This window comes from Ranitomeya imitator, chromosome 3 (assembly GCF_032444005.1).
Source record: "Ranitomeya imitator isolate aRanImi1 chromosome 3, aRanImi1.pri, whole genome shotgun sequence".
In the NCBI taxonomy this organism is placed as follows: Eukaryota; Metazoa; Chordata; class Amphibia; order Anura; family Dendrobatidae; genus Ranitomeya; species Ranitomeya imitator.
The window spans coordinates 786,648,913-786,673,545 of NC_091284.1; the positions used below are offsets into that span (position 1 = coordinate 786,648,913).

Sequence of the window (24,633 nt, forward strand, 5' to 3'; positions counted from 1 at the left end):
CTGATCTCAAGCCGTGGCATTTTCAGACGGCGGTAAATGGAAAGCATTCTGGTGCTTGTACAGACCGGCTCCCCCCACATAACGTGATCGAGGGGTAACGATGGGTTACCATGGCAGCGGGGGTCCTGTTAAAAGCACCCATCATTGTCATCTTGGTATCCCTGTGAAGCTCAACCACAGGCTTCAAAGCTTTCCAGGGCTAACTCCATGGAGACGCCAGCCCCCGTGATTGGGTCGACAGGACCCCAATTTACCATTACAAAGGGGTTTCCTCCACTATTCACAGACCATTAAATCTGCTTAAAAGAGAAACTTGTGTCTGTTGCTCATAACAACCAATCACAGGGAAGCTTTCTTTTTTCTAGCGCTGTTTACAAAATGAAAGCTGCGCTGTGATTGGTTGCTATGGGCAACATAGACGAAACGAGGCCTAGGAGTTTTGATAAAAACAAAACATGAAAACAAACCCGTAAAAACTGAATAAAAAACTTGTAAATCACACAGAGAATTTTTCATTAAAAAAATAAATAAAAGTGGAGGAAGAGACGATCCAGAAAAAAAAATGCCGGGTCATAACATCTTAAGGAAAAATGTTTCCCTGTAAACCCAATGCCGACACTGCATAGGGGCACTTAGATCCATCACCAAGCTGTGTTCAAGGGGTCGGACAAGTGGAGGAGGAATAGAAAGCGCGACCTTCTAACATTTACTCATGCGGGGGCTTCATCTTCATCGGGACTTTGCAAGAGTCCATTAAGGTTCATCACTGTGAAGATGCAGGATATGTAAGAGGACACTAAAAGCTTTGTAAGATATATGTACAAGGTAACGAGCAACGGCGCAGAGATCGGGAACATATCAGTCTCCGTATAGGAAATAACCCTGCGTCCAAAGTACATGTGCCGTGTACAAGCCTCGCAGCCATTAATTAGCATTACGGCCACACATGGAGGCCCAGAGGCCTGCAAAAAGCCGAAAAACAATTCAACCTTTCCATTGCTTGTCATAGGCTGGGATTCAAAGGAGAAAATCATTTTCTTTATATGTTGTAATATACTGAAATTGAAGTGAAAAGTAAAATAGTAAAAAATAAATAAATTGTTCAAATCATACTGCCTTCCCTGTAATATATATATTTATATACAGTACAGAGCAAAAGTTTGGACACACCGTCTCATTTAAAGATTTTTCTGTATTTTCATGACTATGAAAATTGTACATTCACACTGAAGGCATCAAAACTATGAATTAACACATATGGATTATTAAACTTAACAAAAAAAGTGTGAAACAGCTGAAAATATGTCTTATATTCTAGATTCTTCAAAGTAGCCACCTTTTGCTTTGATGACTGCTTTGCACACTCTTGGCATTCTCTTGATGAGATTCAAGAGGTAGTCACCGGGAATGGTTTTCACTTCACAGGTGTGCCCTGTCAGGTATAATAAGTGGGATTTCTTGCCTTATAAATGGGGTTGGGACCATCAGTTGTGTTGTGCAGAAGTCTGGTGGATACACAGCTGATAGTCCTACTGAATAGACTGTTAGAATTTGTATTATGGCAAGAAAAAAGCAGCTAAGTAAAGAAAAATGAGTGGCCATCATTACTTTAAGAAAGTCAGTCCGAAAAATTGGAAAAAACTTTGAAAGTGTCCCCAATTGCAGTGGCAAAAACCATCAAGCGCTACAAAGAAACTGGCTCACATGAGGACCTCCCCAGGAAAGGAAGACCAAGAGTCACCTCTGTTTCTGAGGATAAGTTTATCCGAGTCTCCAGCCTCAGAAATCGCAGGTTAACAGCAGCTCAGATTAGAGACCAGGTCAATGCCACACAGAGTTCTAGCAGCAGACACATCTCTACAACAACTGTTAAGAGGAGACTTTGTGCAGCAGGCCTTCATGGTAAAATAGCTGCTAGGAAACTACTGCTAAGGACAGGCAACAAGCAGAAGAGACTTGTTTGGGCTAAAGAACACAAGAAATGGACATTAGACCAGTGGAAATCTGTGCTTTGGTCTGAGGAGTCCAAATTTGAGATCTTTGGTTCCAACCACCGTGTGTTTGTGCGATGCAGAAAAGGTGAACGGATGGACTCTACATGCCTGGTTCCCACCGTGAAGCATGGAGGAGGAGGTGTGATGGTGTGGGGGGCTTTGCTGGTGACACTGTTGGGGATTTATTCAAAATTGAAGGCATACTGAATCAGCATGGCTACCACAGCATCTTGCAGCGGCATGCTATTCCATCCGGTTTGCGTTTAGTTGGACCATCATTTATTTTTCAACAGGACAATGACCCCCAAACACACCTCCAGGCTGTGTAAGGGCTATTTGACCAAGAAGGAGAGTGATGGGGTGCTACGCCAGATGACATGGCCTCCACAGTCACCAGACCTAAACCCAATCGGGATGGTTTGGGGTGAGCTGGATCGCAGAGTGAAGGCAAAATGGCCAACAAGTGCTAAGCATCTCTGGGAACTCCTTCAAGATTGTTGGAAGACCATTCCCGGTGACTACCTCTTGAAGTTCATCAAGAGAATGTCAAGAGTGAGCAAAGCAGTCATCAAAGCAAAAGGTGGCTACTTTGAAGATCCTAGAATATAAGACATAATTTCAGTTGTTTCACACTTTTTTGTTAAGTATATAATTCCACATGTGTTAATTCATAGTTTTGATGCCTTCAGTGTGAATGTACAATTTTCATAGTCATGAAAATACAGAAAAATCTTTAAATGAGAAGGTGTGTCCAAACACACACATTTTTTAGGTTTTTTCCATTTATTTTAACCCATATAATAAATGCCAGGGTCAATTGGATCGCAACAGTCAACCACACTTCCAACGGTACCTGCGTCCTCAGGAAGAGGATAAGGAGAACGACTAGCTGAGCAGTAAGCCATCGACTCCCTGCTCCCCATTTACACAGGTAGGCTAAGGCTGCTTCTGGAGATTTATGAGGCAAAATGGTGAGAAATATAATAAGACGACCATTGTGTCTCCTTTATCATAATGTCCCCCCTTTATTATCCCTATTATATACGTTGGTAATATTTGGTTATGGTCTGGCGGTATTATTTATTACACTATTGATGCCAATACTGGGCTGCGTCCAGTCACGTTTGTTAAACAGATTATCCTTCCCTAAAATATATATTTTCGGTAAACCATGCAGCTTGCCGAAGCTTTTGTTTTTTTTTAAACTGTAAATTTTTATTTAATTTTATATTAAGAGAATTATAAACAAAAATCCCCAAAAAACAAAGCGATACATTCTACCAAAATAAAATAAAGACATTTGAAAGAGATGCATATAAATACACAAGATGGTGGCCTGATTCTAACGCATCGGGTATTCTAGAATATGTATGTAGTTTATTTATGAAGATTTCAGAATAATGCAATGAATACACAGGATTTGGCCGACCGGGTGCGACCAATCAGCGAAGCGTGGTTCAAATCCCGCACCAATTTGCAGCCGGACTGCGTCTGTCGCTGATTGTTCATTGCCGGCTGGGCGCGACCAATCAGTGAAGCCAGGGCTGGCTCCAGGTTTTTGAGTCTCACAGCCCACATAGCATATAACACAGCCCATGCAGTATATAGCACAGCCACGTAGTCTGACACACCTACGTAGTATATAACACAGCCACGTAGTATATAGCACAGCCACGTAGTATATTGCACAGCTACGTAGTATATAGCACAGCCACGTAGTATATAGCACAGCCACGTAGTATATAGCACAGCCACGTATATTGCACAGCTACGTAGTATATAGCACAGCCACGTAGTATATAGCACAGCCATGTAATATATAACACAGCTACGTAGTATATAGCACAGCCATGTAGCATATAACACAGCCACGTAGTATATACCACAGCCATGCAGTATATAACACAGCCAACGCAGTATATAACACAGCCCACTTAGCATATAACACAGCCCACGTAGTATATAACATAGTCCATGTAGTATATAACGCAGCCGACGTAGTATATAGCACAGCCACGTAGTATATAACACAGCCCACGTAGTATATAACACAGCCCAAGTAGTATATTGCACAGCTACGCTGTATATAACACAGCCCACGCAGTAAATAACACAGGCCACGCAGCATATAATACAGCCCACGTAGTATATTGTACAGCCATGCAGTATATAACACAGCCCACGTAGTATATAGCACAGCGACATAGTATATAACACAGCCACGTAGTATATAACCCAGCCCACGTAGTATATAGCACAGCCCATGCAGTATATAAGACAGCCCACGTAGTATATAACAGCCCACGTAGTATATGCAAAAACACAGAAAGGCGGGCACCGCACTCAATCAATACTAAAAGGGATCAACCACATGCATATGTAGAATATCAAGAAAACAACAAAGGAAAAGAAATATGCACACAGTGGGATCACCTTAATAAATTTTATTATATTATAACAATCCACCATATACGAAAGCAAAAAAGGGAAAGACAAACATTTAAAAACAAATTGGACCTACCCACATCCCCCCAATGAACAATAACAAGGATCCAAATGACAATATATAGCAGTATACAAATAATGCAAATGATACAAGGAACCCCTAAACAGATGGGCAAGTTAATGCAATAATAAGCATGAAAATTCAATATACTCTATTGCCAATCTGACAGAGCCCTTATAGAATAAGACACATTATCAAAAATTGGATCCCAAAAATAAGCGATACTCCCCCAGTACCACACCAGGCCTATAATAAGACAGGTTGCTATTCAGCAGAAAAGTTGTAAATCAAGCTGGCAAAAAAACCAAGTAGCTGAGACAGCTATACAGCAACCCACCCTAAAGCTAACACCCAGTATAGTACTTTACCAGGATGACACACCAGGCTTCCAGTCACCAAGGAGTCAATACCCCATTGATGTCCGTAAATAAATGTGCCCTCAGAGCACAAAGCAAATATGAAGGCAACAGGCCTCCAAGAGTGCATGCACCTAGATTAAGCTAGGGTGAGCAAGGAGTGAGGCCAGGACCGGGGGGATCCAAGAGGGGGAATGGAGGCCCCACGCGTATCGACGCTGCTACGGGCGTCTACGTCAGGGGAAGGTAGTGAAGATGACTTCCCAGACTTGCCCTATATATGTGGAACTAAATAAGTGAAGATACCTTACACCTGTGAGGCTGCCAGGAGCGTCCGTGTGACCCAAGCGTGTGAGGAGCTGGAGAGACGCTTCCAGACATGCGCACAAGAGTATCATGGATGAAGTCGGTGAGTCCACCTACCAGCTCCCATGTAACTCCCATAAGCCAAGTTAGTTAAGAGAGACCAGCTCCGATTGGTCCCGGGGAGCAATGTGACCAGCGCGCACGCGCACAATCCGGAATACAGACGCCAGTCGGCATTCAATAAGGTCTCTGCACACACCCGAGTTACCATAATGAGGACGCCCAGGCATGCGCAATAGGCATAGGAACTAGCTTTGTCAATTATATTTATAAACCCTATGCGCACGCGCAACATATGCCCTGCAGAGGGCGCCCAGATACAGAACACATAATGCAGTATCCGCAGAGATAACCTGTTACTGATCCTAATCACAAACAGTCTGGTACCACATCCACACCACACTCCCTGCACATGATTTGGCACATGCGCCAGGTTGCGCATATACTTCGTCTTAAACACCGGACATGTTGCACACATGACATCGCCAAAGGCCATATCAATGCCCGCCCTCATCCAGTCATAAAGAAGGTAATAAGTTAATAAGGGGACACTAAGATCCAAAAACAAGTCCATAGTGCAGACATAGGTTTTAAATGATTAATTTATAAAAAATATATAAGCCTTATAGACGGGGGTACAGCAGGAATTTGAAAGAGTCCCGCATAAATAGCCCAAACAGGCTAGATATATCCACACTGGGTACCAGGCGTAACAGAGGAGCTAATACAGATTGTGAGAGGGCAATCCAAATCCATCTCTCAGAAGACCTCCTTTGTGGCTATTCTTATTTAAACATTATTTTTCTCCCCCCTATAAATTGAGGTAGGGGTGGCCGAAGTAGAGAAGGCTGACCAATAATACCACCAACACCCCATAAGAAGGAGAGAGGGGAGAGAAGGGCCATGTAAGATAACGGGGCGGCAGGCCCAAGAAGGAAAAGGAGAGGCCAATGGAGGGAAGAGTAACGGGAGAGGGAGAAGGAGAGAGAGAAAGAAATGGCACAGTGAGGGCTTGATGATTGTGTGCTCAGGCACACAGACAGTACACTCAATGTCAATACAACAAATACCCCAGATGGGAAGGGAGAGGACGAGAGAGGAAATGATGACACAGTATGGGCTCGGTGACTGCATACCAAAGCATATAATCAGTGCATTCAATGCTGATACACCAAATACCCCAGATTTTAAAGGCCCAAATATCCCATTATATCACAATGGTAATACCCATAGATGTGAAACTGGGTAACCTAGAAAAGTTCGTATTTCTGAGACTAAACTTGTTTGTAAAAACCGGTAAAAAGAAGTTCTTCATTGATTCCAATCGGAGCCCGGCTATTCAAGTTGTAGATCCACTTGGACTCTCTCCTAAGTAGGTCCAACATAATGTTGCCGCCCCTTATATCCAACTTCACCCCCTCCAACCCCATAACCCTCAAACTACCTGTAGAGCCCCCATGTTCTTGCAAAAAATGTCCTGCCACCGATGAAAGTTTCTTTCCCTTCTCCCAATCCCTCTTAGCCGTATTGATGCTGGACAGGTGTTGCTGCACCCGGAGCCTTAACTCCTGTGTCGTGTACCCCACATAAATTTTTGGGCACCCACACACCAGGGCATACACCAAATTCCTGGTGCGGCAGTTAAAATACGCCGGTGGTTCAATCCTTTTAGGAATGTGTGGAAGTGCTAGACCAGTGTCAGATATCATGAAGCTACATACGTTACAGCCCCCACACGGATAAGAGCCGAAAATGCGGCCACAATTACTGCTCTTGACACATGTCCGTTTAAAATGGCTAGATACCAACTCGTCCTTAAGATTCCGCGATCTTCTGGCCACCAACCTGTGGGTAGGGGCCAGCCAGGGGTGGAGTTTAGGTTCTGTGAGCAAAATGTTCCAATTTTTCTTGAGGATCTCATGCACGTCCCCCCATTGGTTATGATATACAGTGATTAAATCAATTGTACGTGCATTCTTCTTCTGTTTTGGTTTAAGTATGTCCTCACGCTCACACTGCTGGGAATGTTGGAACGCTCGTGAAACCACTTTCCGAGGGTACCCCCTGGCTAGGAACCTGTCAGTCAACTTCTTAGACTCTGCCCGGAAGTCATCCTCAGCCGAACAGTTCCTCTTGACTCTCAGGAACTGTCCTTTAGGTATACTGTTACGGAGATGAGCCGGATGTGCACTGCCGTAGTGAAGTAGGCTATTGGTAGCCGTCTCTTTCCTGTACAGATTTGTGATGATGCGGTTGTCCTTCAGGATAATGTTCAAATCCAGGAAGTCCACCTTAGTAGGAGATACCTTGGACGTAAGTTTGATGTTCCATGGGTTCCTGTTAAGTAAATCAATGAAGTTGTTACATGCATCCAGGGTCCCAACCCAAAAGAAAAGAACATCATCAATAAATCTGTGCCATTCTAGCACATGCTCCCGAAATTGCTGAAGCTCATATACATAGGTCTCCTCCCACCAGCCCATATAGAGGTTTGCGTACGATGGTGCGCACCTGGCACCCATAGCGGTGCCAGATGCCTGTCTATAAAACGTACGATCAAATGTAAAGTAGTTCCTTTCCAGGATCACCTTAAGTAAGTCCAAGACAAAACAGTCATGGTCCCTGTCCCTACTTGATCTCTTGTCCAGGAAGTACGTGACTGCCCCCAATCCAAGCTTATGATCAATGCTGGTGTACAAGGACTCTACATCAAGCGTGACAATCAAAGTATCGCTAGGTGTTTCCAGCCTTCCAATCCTTTCAATCAAATGCATAGAGTCCCGAATATACGACCCCAAAGAAAGGACCAGAGGTTGTAGGAAGTGGTCTAAATATATGCACGGCCTCTCGAACAACCCCCCAATCCCCCATATAATGGGCCTACCTGGGGGGTTGTCCAGACTCTTATGCACCTTGGGGAGCATATAGTACGTAGGCACTTTGGGCGTCTCAATGATCAAGAAGTCCTTCTCTCTTTTGTTGATAATTCCCAGACCATAGGCGGTTAGGACCAGTCCATCAAGTTGTTTTTTGAAGACGTCCGTGGGGTCAGAGGGTAAAACCTGATAATGAGAAGTATTTAGTAATTGCCTCTTAGCCTCAGCCACGTACATATCCTTGGGCCAGATCACAATATTGCACCCCTTGTCGGCCTCCTTGATGACAAAAGAGTCTTGTTTTTTCAGATGTTTTAAACAGTATGCCTCCTCCCGGGTAAGATTTTTCGTCCCCAAGTTCTTTATTTTGAGATTGTGAATATCCCTGCTCACAGTTTCAAAGAAAATCTGTATCACTGGGAAAAGGGAAAAGGGAGGTGAGGCCTGGGACGGAATACGCCCCATAAACCTCTGAGACTTACCTTCATCCCCTTCACTCTCATCAAGGAGCTCCAACAAATCACGGAACACCTGTCTGTCCTCATCCGGTATGGTATCAATCACTGAAGGTTTGTGATATAATAGTTTGAACATAAGTTGCCTACAAAATAGGTACAGATCTTTCGTAAGTTCAAATTTATTCAGTGAATTTGTAGGGGAAAAGGACAATCCCTTGGAGAGTAAAGAAATCTCTCCTGGTGACAAAGAGTATGTAGACAAGTTGACAATTTGTAACTTACCCGGCCCATTCCCCCGTGCTTCGTCCTGTGCTAGAACCTCCTGTTGTTCTTCCTCGTGGTTCTCTTGCGACCCACTGTCCAATCCTGGAGAGGTCCCCCCCTCCGCGATCTTAAGTTGGGGGCGCTTACGCCTCCCCCTCCTACTCCGCCTTCTTGGTCGCTTATGTCTGATGACAAAAAATCACTGGATACGGGTTCAATCTGTCCAGCTTGTGCTCCATCCCCCTGCGTTGTCAGAGCTACCCTCCTGTTGTTACCATGATGCGACCATCTATAAGCTTTCAGATTATCAAAATCCAGCTTATCCCGTTGGAACTTGTGTCTCTTGCCTTTGATTACTTCCTTTTCAAAGGCATCAATGGAGGTTTTTAGTCGCTGCTTGAAGGGAGTAACCTGGCTCTGTAAATCAAAGGCCTGTAGCTTTCCTTCCTTTAATTTGATATCATCCTTAAGTTGGATCAGAAGGGCACGGTCATGTTCCAACAACATATCAATTAATATAGTTGAGCATCTTGATAAACCACTTTCCCAGGTTCTCTTAAATAGAGGGTCCACCTCCCAAGCTGGGAAGATTTGTACCCGCAACCCCCTGGGAACAAGGCCTAGCCTTTTGTACTCTTCCAGGCTCTTTGTGTTCCACCAAACCTTAGTTAAAGACTTATGTAAATAAGTAATCTCACTGCATAGTTTGGAAAACCCCTCATCACGCTCTACAGCAGCACCTGCTACATCATCCCCAGCACCAAAAACATCCGAGGCCTGGTCACGCCAAGCAGCCTCACGAGCCTCTAAATCCATTTAAATGTCCGCAGGCGTGCCACCGCCAAGAAACCCTGGTCAAACAGTTACACCAGGTATACAACAAACTATTGCAAAAACACAGAAAGGCGGGCACCGCACTCAATCAATACTAAAAGGGATCAACCACATGCATATGTAGAATATCAAGAAAACAACAAAGGAAAAGAAATATGCACACAGTGGGATCACCTTAATAAATTTTATTATATTATAACAATCCACCATATACGAAAGCAAAAAAGGGAAAGACAAACATTTAAAAACATTTAAAAACAAATTGGACCTACCCACATCCCCCCCAATGAACAATAACAAGGATCCAAATGACAATATATAGCAGTATGCAAATAATGCAAATGATACAAGGAACCCCTAAACAGTAGTAGTATATAGCACAGCCACGGAGTATATAACACAGCCTACGTAATATATAACACAGCCCACGTAGTATATTACAAAGCCACGCAGTATATAACACTGCCCACATGGTATATAGCACAGCGACGTAGTATATAACACAGCCCACGCAGTATATAACACATGTCACGCAGTATATAATAAAGCCCACATAGTATATAACACAGCCCATGTAGTATATAACACAGCCCACGTAGTATATTGCACAGCCACGCAGTATATAACACAGCCTACGTAGTATATAGCAATGTGGGCACCATATCCCTGTTAAAAAAACAATTCAAATAAAAAATAGTTATATACTCACCTTCCGGCGGCCCCCGGATCCAGGCCAGGCCTTTAGCGATGCTCCTCGTGACGCTCCGTTCCAAGTAATGCCTTACGGCAATAACCCATGATGATGTAGCGGTCTCGCCGCTTCGTCATCATCTTGCGAGACCGCTACGTGATCTCGAGTCATTGCTGCAATGGATTCTTGGGACCGGAGCGTCGCGAGGAGCGGGAAAGGCTGCCGCGGATGCCGGAAGGCGAGAATATAATGGATTTTTTTTAATTATTATTATTTTTAACATTATATGTTTTTACTGTTGATGCTGCATTTCCGCGACGGACAGACAGACGGAAGTTACAGACAAACAGACGGAAGTACCCTTTAGACAATTATATATATACTAGATGGCAGCCCGATTCTAAAGAATCGGGAGTCTAGAATCCATATATACTTTATTTATTCAAATGTAAAAATAATACAATTAATAAATAATAGTAAGAAAGAACAAAAAATGGCTGCACTCACCAGCTCTTGACAATTCTTGTTATTTAAGGTACAGTTACACAGGATCCATGAACATGCTTATGAGGGGAGGGATGAAAGACATCAGACGACAACTTTGCGTGTTGTGGGCAGTGTCAGGTAGTAGGAAAATAGCCAGTTAATAATAGGCAATAGTTCTTTGCAGGAATGCAGATATTAATAAATAGGCAGTTTATATTGCAGAGAAATTGCTGGGCAATAATGGACAATGTCCTTATGTGGCAAATAATAGAGCAATATACCCAATGTGGCAAAGAAGAGGTTAATAAACGGCAGTCTCTCAGTATAACAGTCAGTGAATAATAGGCAGTATATGGAGAAAACACCAAACAAAAGTTCAAAATTGGTGTGAAAATGTCACTGAACCACTTCACAACTAAATATATATAGTTTTGGTAAATGGTATTATCATTTTTTTGACGAAATTCGGCAGGAGCTTGAAGAGCAACGTCACTGGGCCCGCCTCCACGCAGTAGAAACTTGCTGTGAGGTAAAAATTCAAAAATCACACCAAAATGGCGGGCGGAGTGTGTCACAGTACGGCACGTTTCTGATTGGTCGCTCACAGCAGGCGGCAATCAATCAGACACTGGACACTGTTGACGTCACTTATCTCCGGACATTAGCTCCGGACATTATCTCCGGACATTAGCTCCGGACATTAGCTCCGGACATTATCTCCGCACATTAGCTCCGGACATTAGCTCCGGACATTAGCTCCGGACATTAGCTCCGGACAGGAAGTTGGCACAAATTGCAGGAAGTAGTATTCTAGGCAATTATATATTAGATATAGATAATACAGTTACATGAAATATAATTTGAGGGATCGCTCCCCCTATGAACTGTTCAGTGATAGACTCAAAACCCAATTCTGGAATAACTCATTGAGAAAGAGGGATTCATTCCACTGTATGCTAGCTCCGTCCTATAAGCCACTAGATGATACCTACACAAATATAAAAAGGACAAGACGTAGACAGAAAGATAGGGAGAAGGGGGGAAAAAAGAGAAAGTCCTAACCGCCAATCCGAGCCCAATAATAGTCCCAAGGAGCCCAAATCTGTCCAGCTCTCATAAATGCCATCATGTATTCCATTCTATGGATGTCAGCAATTCTATTCAGTAAAGGTATCTTCACACTGAGCAACTTTAGAACGATAACGATAGCGATCCGTGACGTTGCAGCGTCCTGGATAGCGATATCGTTGTGTTTGACACGCAGCAGCGATCTGGATCCTGCTGTGAGATCGCTGGTCGGAGCTAGAAGGCCAGAACTTTATTTCGTCGCTGGATCACCCGCTGACATTGCTGAATCGGCGTGTGTGACGCCGATCCAGTGATGTCTTCACTTGTAACCAGGGTAAACATCGGGTTACTAAGCGCAGGGCCGCGCTTAGTAACCTAATATTTACCCTAGTTACCATTGTAAATATAAAAAAAAAAAACACTTCATACTTACATTCCGGTGTCTGTCGCGTCCCTCGCCGTCAGCAGAACACAGCCGTGACGTCACCGCTCTGCTTTACGGCCGGAGCTCACAGTCAGTGCAGGGAAGCTGACGCCGGGGGACAGACACCGGAATGTAAGTATGTAGTGTTTTTTTTTTTTTTAACGTTTACGCTGGTAACCAGGGTAAACATCGGGTTACTAAACGCGGCCCTGCGCTTAGTAACCCGATGTTTACCCTGGTTACCCAGGGAATTCGGCATCGTTGGTCGCTGGAGAGCTGTCTGTGTGACAGCTCTCCAGCGACCACACAACGACTAAACAGCGACGCTGCAGCGATCGGCATCGTTGTCTATATCGCTGCAGCGTCGCTTAATGTGACGGTACCTTTAGTGTTGGTGGGATGGGGGAGAGGTCTGTTTCCAGTTAAGAGCTACTTAAAATGTGTAACAGCAATTTAGCTGAATCTATCCCCATCCCTCTAGGAGAGACATTTAGGCGAAACATAGCTGGATCTAATTCAACCTCCACAAAAAGAACCCTGCAAATTAAGGCTCCCACTTTCTTCCAAAAACTAATGATCTCCGGACAAGACCAGAAGATGATGTGGTATTGAGATTTTCCCTAAGTCGCTTTTCTTTTTTTCTCTTGTGGTATTCATTAACAGTTTTATTTATTGTAATTTGTTTTTTTTGCATCCTATTGTGCAAAACGTCAAAAAGCGGTGCACGCGGCTCATGGATTTTGCACAAACTCATTACTGTTCATTACCCCCAGTCCATCTGACCCCATACCTGCAGCACCCCCAAACCATCTAACCCCATAACTGCAGCACCCCAGCGCATCTGACCCCATAACTGAAGCACCCTCAGCGCATCTGACCCCATAACTGCAGCACCCCCAGACCATCTGGCCCCAGAGCTGCAGCACCCCCAGACCATCTGACCCCAGAGCTGCAGCACCCCCAGACCATCTCTACCCCATAACTGCAGCACCCCCAGACCATCTGACCCCATAACTGCAGCACCCCATCTTATCTAACCCCATAACTGCAGCACCCCCAGTCCATCTGACCCCATAACTGCAGCACCCCCAGACCATCTGACCCCATAACTGCAGCACCCCCAGACTATCTGACCCCATAACTGCAGCCACCCCAGACCATCTGACCCCATAACTGCAGCACCCCCAGACCATCTGACCCCAGAGCTGCAGCACCCCGAAACCATCTGACCCCATAACTGCAGCACCCCCAGACCATCTGACCCCGGAGCTGCAGCACCCCCACCCTTATGGCGTATACGTTAACATGCGTTTACAGAAGACAGCCTTGGAGACCAGGAGTGTCAAACTGCATTCCTCGAGGGCCTCAGACCATGCGTGTTTTCCAGATTTCCTTAGCATTGCACAAGGTGCTGGAATCATTCTCTGCAGGTGATTAAATTATCACCTGTGCAATACAAGGAAATCCTGAAAACATGACCTGTTTGCAGCCCTCGAGGAATGCAGTTTGACGCCCCTGCTGGTGACCATAGTTTAGTTGCGGATGTTTCCCCAGTGATGCCAAGTCCCAAAGATCATGTCGTCGCCGGATCCCTGCCCTTAGAGACGCTAGCCCGGCCGGTAATGTCCCTCTACGTCTGCTTGTGCAGGGCCATGATCACACTTGACCGGATGAGTATTTCACACTCCATCTGTTGTGCTGTTACGTCGCAGTGCGTTGAGACATTAGGAAATTAATTGGAAGAGAATTTTCAACCTAAAAGCAAACGATCTCCTGTTTCACATCGGCCAGTCTGGGCGGCCGGCATCACAGCTCTTTATACAGACAACGACCCGAGAGCCGCGCGGCCACTTGTGTTCTTGGAGTATCGGACCCTCTTGTCTTTCTCTAAAGCGATAATGGCCGGTGACAGGAGAGGAGGCTTCTCCACAGGGGTTCCATTCATGAGAAAAGCCAATTGCCCAACACTTACTGCATTATCCCGAGCAAACCGCAGGATCTCATTGAAAGTCACAAAACTGTCGTTCCCTCTCACTGCGTCTTTCTCCATGTAACCGAGGTGAATGTCCGTCGCCACAAGGATCTTAAACGTGTCCTCGTCATCGCTGAGGGAAAGACAGAGGCGAGAACAATGAGAGACGGCGGAATTGTCACCGGCGCGGTCATAACGGAGTCCTGCCATGTATATCACATATGTAAATCAAGCTGGAAGTGCACTGGGGGTGTGGCTTTCACTGACACACCCCCAGTGCACTTACATTGTCGGGGATCTCTGTGGAGTAAAAGAGCCCAGAGCCGGAACAGCTCCGCAAGTGACTACAGGGGGGCAGTTTCCCCTGTAACTGGGACTCAAAGTCCCCCAACGATCCCATATAACGTTTTGGGGGAGATAACAAAAATACACTTAAAAATAAATAAATAAATGTGCGCATATGTTATATCAAAACTAAAATTCTACACTTGTTAGGCACCTGCCCAAGAGTAATAATAGGAAGCATTAATTTACTGAGCTTCATAGGAAGGATACAGCCTAATTAAATAATAACAATCCCCAAATTAAAAAAGGGCTTTTTACACCATATCTGTGCAAAAAAAAAATTAAGAAGTCATTTTTATTTACCCCTCCCTTCACCACTTCAAACAGCAAAAAATAAATTAAAAAAATAACAATAAACAAAAATAAATTTCTTGACCATAAAAACACAGAACTTCAATATCTGAAGCTCCCCTTTCTTTTTTGCTAAATGTCAGGGAAAGGAAAAGATAGCTCTCTATGCGCCCTCTACTGGCAAAATGAAGGAAATGGGAAAACCTTTATAATTATTGAAATCAGTGCATACTCCGTGGGCTGTGCTATATACTACGTGGCTGTGCTATATACTCCGTGGGCTGTGTTATATACTACGTGGCTGTGCTATATACTCCGTGGGCTGTGTTATATACTACGTGGGCTGTGCAATATACTGCGTGGGCTGTGCAATATACTACGTGGGCTGTGCAATATACTACGTGGCTGTGCTATATACTACGTGGGCTGTGTTATACACTACGTGGGCTGTGTTATACACTACGTGGCCTGTGTTATACACTATGTGGGCTGTGTTATACACTACGTGGGCTGTGTTATACACTACGTGGGCTGTGTTATACACTACGTGGGCTGTGTTATATACTGAGTGCGTGGGCTGTTATATACTACGTGAGCTGTGTTATATGCTATGTGGGCTGTTATAAACTATGTAGCTGTGTTATATGCTATGTGGGGTGTTATACACTCCGTGGGCTGTGCTATATACTACATGGCTGTGCTATATACTCCGTGGGCTGTGTTATATACTACGTGGCTGTGCTATATACTCCGTGGGCTGTGCTATATACTACGTGGGCTGTGCTATTTACTACATGGGCTGTGCTATATACTACGTCGCTGTGCTATATACTCCGTGGGCTGTGTTATATACTACGTGGCTGTGCTATATACTCCGTGGGCTGTGCTATATACTACGTGAGCTGTGCTATTTACTACGTGGGCTGTTATATACTACGTGGCCGTGCTATATACTACGTGGGCTGTGCTATATACTACGTGGGCTGTGCAATATATTATGTGGGCTGTGCAATGTACTGCGTGGGCTGTGCAATGTACTACGTGGGCTGTGCAATATACTACGTGGGCTGTGCAATATACTACGTGGGCTGTGCAATATACTACATTGGCTGTGCAATATACTACGTGGGCTGTGCAATATACTACGTGGGCTGTGTTATACACTACGTGGCCTGTGTTATACACTACGTGGGCTGTGTTATATACTGAGTGCGTGGGCTGTTATATACTACGTGAGCTGTGTTATATGTTATGTGGGCTGTTATAAACTATGTAGCCGTGTTATATGCTATGTGGGCTGTTATACACTCCATGGGCTGTGCTATATACTACGTGGCTGTGCTATATACTCCGTGGGCTGTGTTATATACAACGTGGCTGTGCTATATACTCCGTGGGCTGTGCTATATACTACGTGGGATGTGCTATTTACTACGTGGGCTGTTATATACTACGTGGCCGTGCTATATAGTACGTGGCCGGCCGCGAACAATCAGTGACAGGCGCAGTCCGGCTGCGAATTGGGGCAGAATTTGAACCACGCATCGCTAATTGGTCACGGCCGGCCGAATCCTGTGTATTCAATGTATTATTCTAAACTCTTCATAAATAAACTACATACATATTCTAGAATACCCGATGCGTTAGAATCGGGCTACCATCTAGTAGTAGTTATATTCTTGTACATAGGAGCAGTATTATAGTATTTATATTCTTGTACATAGGGGCAGTATTATAGTACCGGAATTATATTCCTGTACATAGGGGCAGTATTATAGTAGTTATATTTTTGTACATAGGGGACAATTTAATAGTTTACAACATAATATATAAATTAATAAGATTACTTACACACTGTTACCAGAGGAGCTCATTTCTATACGTTAATTTAGTCTGGATATTACAATTCTCAGAAGTAATATGCAAATTGCCCAAAGCCTGTAGGAGAAATAGAAAGAATCATAATTTTTCAGTATTATTGTCTTCTCCAGCATAAACAATATGCAGTGATGAAGGAAGAATTACAGCTCTACAGTGATGTAAAGTGCCCCCTCCCAAACTAAGAAAGAGCAAGCTAAACAAGATGGAGTCCTGTATACAGAGGCGGGAAGCAGATTACACGACTGTCTGAGGAGCAGTAGCTGGCGGCTCGCAGGTCTCTCCCTCGGTGACCGGATAGTACAGTGGGTGACACCGGGGAATTCTGCCTTTTTCATATTAAATGGAATGTTGTAAAATCACCTGCTGGACAATCATGTATGAGACATCTCTGCAGACGACTGTGCTCCCGCTCTGGCAGGGACAGTCACTGACCACTTCCCCTACCCCCACGAAAAGCATGAAGGGTGTGGATGACGATCTGTTATCGGGGACCTTTTGTGGGGATCTGCAAATAAAGCTCTGTAATGGGGGATCTGCGGATTACACTCTTATGTTGGATCTGCGGCTGACACAGCATCCTTGAAGGTAGTTTAGTGTACTAAGTGGGTAGCCCCTCTCCAAGAACCTAGTCCTTTATTGACGACCAGATTGTTGAAAAAATGTAGTGTCCATGGAGCCATTCCTTCTCTTGCGGTAATACTGCCTTTTTGGGATTCCTTGTTTTAGGATAAGGGGATGGTGGCTGTTCCAGTGTAACAGGTCATTTGTTGACGTGTCTTTATGAAAGATACTAATCACGAGTTGCCCCGTATGATCCCTCATGATGATTGTGTCCAGAAAATTAATGCTACTATGATTAATTTCAGATGTGAATCTAAGGTTCAGTGTGTTATTATTTATATCTCTAATGTCTTGTTACCGGACCTTAGAACAAAAATGTCATCAATGTAGCCTCCCCAGAATAATATCTGCGGGCTCCAGCATGGTACGTTACCCTCCCTAAAAATGATATCTTCATACCAACCCAGGAACAAATTTCCATAGGTGGGGGCGCAGGGAATGCCCATAGCGGTACCCCTGAACTGGTGGTAGTTTTCTACCAGTCCTACCAGTTTGTTGTGGCATGCGCCATTTTTTTTGCTATCATATGCTGGGGCAGTAGGGTGCGAGTAGCTGACGCTAATAAGCTCAACAAACTTATCAAGAATGCAGTGACTTATATACCTGAACCACTCACATCTACTTGTTATGTAATGTTGGTATATCTGTGCAAGATTTGTGTCCTAATGTTTTATGTACTGCTGTTTGTATTGCTGCTGTAATACCGTAATTTCCCCCCGGGATTAATAAAGTGTACCGTAGCGTATCAAAGGCAAAATAATTGTGTGTTAGGACAGACCTCAAATTTCTGAATAAAAGTATCATGAGAAATACAATGGCACCTCGGGAGCTTAGGAAATATTCAGCTGCCTTAATGCCTTATCCATGGGAATACTACAGGGTGGAGCGCGGTAATTTGCTGATTTGGGAATGAAATAAAAAAATTATGATCATTAGAAAAATTTATTTTATATTTTAATTATACTGAACAGTAATGGAATTTTTAAATTACATGGTTTTAAATAGTGTATCTGGCAAATGTCGACCTTCGCTATCCACACACTGCTGCATACGTTTTCTGAAGTTTTCATGAACTCTAACAAGCATGTCCACTGGTATTCTGCCAATTTCAGCTTCAATATTGTTCCTTAGGTCTTCCAAGGTGTTGGGACGGTTGATATACACCTTAGACTTCAGGTAACCCCAAAGGAAAAAATCGCATGGGGCTAAATCTGGTCAGCGTGCTGGCCAGTTCACATCTCCCCTCAAAGAGATAAGCCGTCCAGGAAACATTTGCCTCAAACAATTCATGGTAACCCTCGCTGTGTGTGCAGTGGCACCATCCTGTTGGAACCATGTATCCTCTAGTTCCATTGCCTCAAGAGCCGGCTGAAAATAATCCTGTATCATAGACAAGTACCGTTCGGAGTTCACAGTTATGGCACGACCATTATCCTGAAAAAAGTAAGGACCAATGATGCCTACTCGTGATATGCCGCACCACACAGTGACGCGGTCCGAATGCAGAGGTCTCTCGTGAACTTCTCTGGGGTTTGTTTCACTCCAGTAACGCATATTTTGTTTGTTTACACACCCACTGAGGTGAAAATGTGCCTCATCAGAAAAAACTAAACAAAAAATATTGGATTGGACATCCAAGGTTCAAAATCAAGAAAAATATACCAAAAAACCTTGTAGCTAACTGATACTAGATAGAATTACGTTTTTTATTATTAAAAACAACAACAACACAACCACCATACACACAACCGTGCTTAGCTACAACATGACCCTCACACTGTAAATAACCTAAATTACCCTGCCTATGCAGCGGAGGTTGGCACCCTAAATATGTTCGAGATTGGCGCCCCCGCTCAACGGCGGCTGTCCCTTTTTTTCCTGTCCAGCCCCTAATAATAGTGTGATGCAGTTAGATATCAGTCAAACCTGACAGGGAAAAATATGAAAAGGACAGTGATTGCTTTTCAACGTTAATCATCTATAGCAATCAAAATAGACAGTGTGAGGTAGAGTGAATGACAAACTAATATAAAAGTGCAAAATAGTGCATAACATGCATAGAGTACCTCTCTATAACTGTTCCCTGCTCTGGTAGCCTGCCTAACCGTGGAGGTTGGCACCCTACTGTACAGCGGAAACGGCGCCCCCACTCATCGACGGCTCACCCTGCAAATGGCCCTACAGATACACTGCAGTACAGTGGGCATATAGCTAATATAACCACCACAGCTTTTAGACACAAAACAGATATGAACTATATCAAAAAGAGCACAGTCTAGATAAACGCTTGTGCACTCATATTCTGTTGTTAAAAAAGATAACAGTTAAGTTCAATAAGGTACTCATCATTTGATGTTTCAGAGGATAAGTTCCTCATGCCTCAACGCGTTTCACCGATTGGATCATCAGGAGGCTTGGATATTCAGATGCTGCATCACCTTATTGAACTTAACTGTTATCTTTTTTAACAACAGAATATGAGTGCACAAGCGTTTATCTAGACTGTGCTCTTTTTGATATAGTTCATATCTGTTTTGTGTCTAAAAGCTGTGGTGGTTATATTAGCTATATGCCCACTGTACTGCAGTGTATCTGTAGGGCCATTTGCAGGGTGAGCCGTCGATGAGTGGGGGCGCCGTTTCCGCTGTACAGTAGGGTGCCAACCTCCACGGTTAGGCAGGCTACCAGAGCAGGGAACAGTTATAGAGAGGTACTCTATGCATGTTATACACTATTTTGCACTTTTATATTAGTTTGTCATTCACTCTACCTCACACTGTCTATTTTGATTGCTATAGATGATTAACGTTGAAAAGCAATCACTGTCCTTTTCATATTTTTCCCTGTCAGGTTTGACTGATATCTAACTGCATCACACTATTATTAGGGGCTGGACAGGAAAAAAAGGGACAGCCGCCGTTGAGCGGGGGCGCCAATCTCGAACATATTTAGGGTGCCAACCTCCGCTGCATAGGCAGGGTAATTTAGGTTATTTACAGTGTGAGGGTCATGTTGTAGCTAAGCACGGTTGTGTGTATGGTGGTTGTGTTGTTGTCGCTCATCAGAAAAAAACACAATTGCGTCACGGGGTATCGTTGCTAACATGTCTTCACAAGAGGTCCGCCGTGTCAAATAGTCCCATGCTGACAAACGTTGGACCACGCATATTTTATACGGGTGAAAATTCAGTTCATCATGAAGAATCCGGTGGAGGGAACGTCTTGAAATGCCAAGAGCAAATGATTGCTTCCGAGCAGAGCGTTTCGGAGATTGCAGTACTGCTGCTCTAACTCTCTCGATGTTTTGTGGTGTTGTAATCCTTCTCTCAGGTCCCCTTCGTACACATGACACATTCCCTGCTGTTCTGAATGCATTCACCCAATTTACAATTGATTGCCGTCCAGGAACACGTCCGCGTGGAGGAACAGCGAATTGTAAACGAAAAGCACGCTGCACTGCAATGATCGAGTGGGCATTTGAAAAATACGCTTCAACACAAAATGACCTCTCCTCACGTGTCCACTGCATGATGGCAACTGAAAGGCAGAGGAATACAAATCTCCCATCAGCCACTGTAAGCCACACCCACTCTCCCCTCTCTTCGACCGACAGTGCCGCCACAGCATGCAGTGCAAAAAAGCAAATTACCGCGCTCCACCCTGTACTATATACTAGTGCCTCAACGTCAATTCATGCCTCGGGCAGGACAGCTCTACCTACGTGGCCTTATGACATAACCCGACTGAGACCTTTGGGAGAGAACATGAAGAGATGCTGAGAGAGGCACCCGATGAGGGAATTACTTCTAAAAAAACAAAATAGACTATATGAATCCTAAATAATTTATGACATCTGTATTTTATGCTCTGCCAAAAATACTCAAGGGACTTAACCCCTAAAGGGCCGTCCCTTTGTATCTGGTGTTAATTGTAGCGTGTGCATTGATGGAGTTCTCAGAACATGTGTCCCAGCACCGCCATCTATAGAAGAGGTGACCAGACTGCCCCTTAGCAAAGGTTTCTAAACAATTACCGTAGTGTCTTTTCTTCTCTTTTAATGCATGCTTAATAACAACTCATTTTTATTTATTTCTATATACCACCCATCTTTCATTATCTGTGAGCGGTTATGGGGGATCTGTGGATGACACTGTTATGGGGGATCTGTAAATGACAATGTGGGTCTGTGGATGACGCTGTTTTGGAGGCGCTGCAGATGATGCTGTTATGGGGATCTGGGGATAGTGCTCTGCTACGTGGGATGTATGTAAAACACTGTTATGGAGGATCTGCAGATAACACTTATGGGGGACCTGGGGATGACGCTGTGTTATGGGGGATCTGTGGATGACATTGTTATGGGGGATCTGCAGAGAACACTTATGGGGGACCTGGGGATGACGCTGTGTTATGGGGGATCTGTGGATGACATTGTTATTATTATTATTATTATTATTATTTATTGTTATAGCGCCATTTATTCCATAGCGCTTTACATGTGAGGAGGGGTATACATAATGAAAACAAGTACAATAATCTTAAACAATACAAGTCATAACTGGTACAGGAGGAATGAGGACCCTGCCCGCGAGGGCTCACAATCTACAAGGGATGGGTGAGGATACAGTAGGTGAGGGTAGAGCTGGCCGTGCAGCGGTTTGGTCGATCGGTGGTTACTGCAGGTTGTAGGCTTGTCGGAAGAGGTGGGTCTTCAGGTTCTTTTTGAAGGTTTCGATGGTAGGCGAGAGTCTGATGTGTTGTGGTAGAGAGTTCCAGAGTAGGGGGGATACGCGAGAGAAATCTTGTATACGATTGTGGGAAGAGGAGATAAGAGGGGAGTAGAGTAGGAGATCTTGTGAGGATCGGAGGTTGCGGGTAGGTAAGTACCGGGAGACGAGGTCACAGATGTATGGAGGAGACAGGTTGTGGATGGCTTTGTATGTCATGGTTAGGGTTTTGTAGTGGAGTCTCTGGGCAATGGGGAGCCAGTGAAGGGATTGACAGAGGGGAGAGGCCGGGGAATAGCGGGGGGACAGGTGGATTAGTCGGGCAGCAGAGTTTAGAATAGATTGGAGGGGTGCAAGAGTGTTAGAGGGGAGGCCACAGAGCAGGAGGTTACAGTAGTCAAGGCGAGAGATGATGAGGGCATGGACTAGGGTTTTTGCAGATTCATGGTTGAGGAATGAACGGATTCGTGAAATATTTTTGAGTTGCAGTCGGCAGGAAGTGGAAAGGGCTTGGATATGTGGTTTGAAGGAGAGATCAGCGTCAAGGATTACACCGAGGCAGCGAGCTTGTGGGACTGGGGAGAGTGGGCAGCCATTTACTGTAATTGATAGGTTCGTTGGGGGGGTCGCGTGAGATGGGGGAAAGATGATGAATTCTGTTTTGTCCATGTTAAGTTTCAAAAATCTAGCGGAGAAGAAGGATGAAATAGTGGACAGACATTGAGGGATTCTGGTTAGAAGGGAGGTGATATCTGGTCCAGAGATGTAGATCTGTGTGTCGTCAGCATAGAGGTGATACTGAAAGCCATGAGATTCTATGAGCTGTCCCAGGCCAAAGGTGTAAATGGAGAAGAGCAGGGGTCCTAGAACTGAACCTTGCGGGACTCCGACACATAGGGGGCGAGATGAGGAGGTGGTGTGTGAGTGGGAGACGCTGAATGTCCGGTCTGTTAGGTATGATGAGATCCAGGATAGGGCCAAGTCTGCGATGCCAAGGGATGAGAGGGTTTGTAATAATAGGGAATGGTCCACTGTGTCAAAGGCAGCCGACAGGTCGAGGAGGAGGAGGACAGAGTAGTGTCGCTTGCTCTTGGCGGTTAAGAGGTCATTGGTGACTTTAGTTAGGGCAGTTTCGGTGGAATGGTGTGACCGGAAGCTAGATTGTAGGCGGTCAAAGAGGGAGCAGGAAGAGAGATGGGAGGACAGTTCAAGATGGATGTGTTGTTCCAGTAGTTTGGAGGCATAGGGGAGAAGTGATATAGGGCGATAGCTAGATACAGAGGATGGGTCAAGAGAGGGCTTTTTGAGGATAGGTGTGATGGAGGCATGTTTAAAGCTTGAGGGGAAAACACCAGTTGTTATGGGGGATCTGCAGAGAACACTTATGGGGGACCTGGGGATGACGCTGTGTTATGGGGGATCTGTGGATGATGTTGTTATGGGGGGATCTGCAGAGAACACTTATGGGGGACCTGGGGATGACGCTGTGTTATGGGGGATCTGTGGATGACATTGTTATGGGGGATCTGCAGAGAACACTTATGGGGGACCTGGGGATGACGCTGTGTTATGGGGGATCTGTGGATGACATTGTTATGGGGGATCTGCAGAGAACACTTATGGGGGACCTGGGGATGACGCTGTGTTATGGGGGATCTGTGGATGATGTTGTTATGGGGGGATCTGCAGAGAACACTTATGGGGGACCTGGGGATGACGCTGTGTTATGGGGGATCTGTGGATGACATTGTTATGGGGGATCTGCAGAGAACACTTATGGGGGACCTGGGGATGACGCTGTGTTATGGGGGATCTGTGGATGACATTGTTATGGGGGGATCTGCAGAGAACACTTATGGGGGACCTGGGGATGACGCTGTGTTATGGGGGATCTGTGGATGATGTTGTTATGGGGGGATCTGCAGAGAACACTTATGGGGGACCTGGGGATGACGCTGTGTTATGGGGGATCTGTGGATGACATTGTTATGGGGGATCTGCAGAGAACACTTATGGGGGACCTGGGGATGACGCTGTGTTATGGGGGATCTGTGGATGACATTGTTATGGGGGATCTGCAGAGAACACTTATGGGGGACCTGGGGATGACGCTGTGTTATGGGGGATCTGTGGATGACATTGTTATGGGGGATCTGCAGAGAACACTTATGGGGGACCTGGGGATGACGCTGTGTTATGGGGGACCTGGGGATGACGCTGTGTTATGGGGGATCTGTGGATGACATTGTTATGGGGGATCTGCAGAGAACACTTATGGGGGACCTGGGGATGACGCTGTGTTATGGGGATCTGTGGATGATGTTGTTATGGGGGGATCTGCAGAGAACACTTATGGGGGACCTGGGGATGACGCTGTGTTATGGGGATCTGTGGATGATGTTGTTATGGGGGGATCTGCAGAGAACACTTATGGGGGACCTGGGGATGACGCTGTGTTATGGGGGATCTGTGGA

General features: G+C 44.9%; 1 protein-coding gene across 3 annotated transcripts in view; it reads right to left on the minus strand.

Annotated features, from left to right (window-relative positions):
• The window catches only part of MRE11 (MRE11 homolog, double strand break repair nuclease), a 329,642-nt gene that overhangs the window by 304,441 nt on the left and 568 nt on the right, over window positions 1-24,633 (minus strand). For all 3 annotated transcript variants that reach the window (XM_069759160.1, XM_069759161.1, XM_069759159.1), the window contains exons 2-3: window positions 16,783-16,869; window positions 14,296-14,428 (exon numbers count right to left, since the gene is read on the minus strand). In XM_069759160.1, coding sequence (XP_069615261.1) covers window positions 14,296-14,428; window positions 16,783-16,805 — 156 coding nt within the window. In that variant the 5' untranslated portion in view covers window positions 16,806-16,869. The remainder of the gene's footprint in view (window positions 1-14,295; window positions 14,429-16,782; window positions 16,870-24,633) is intronic.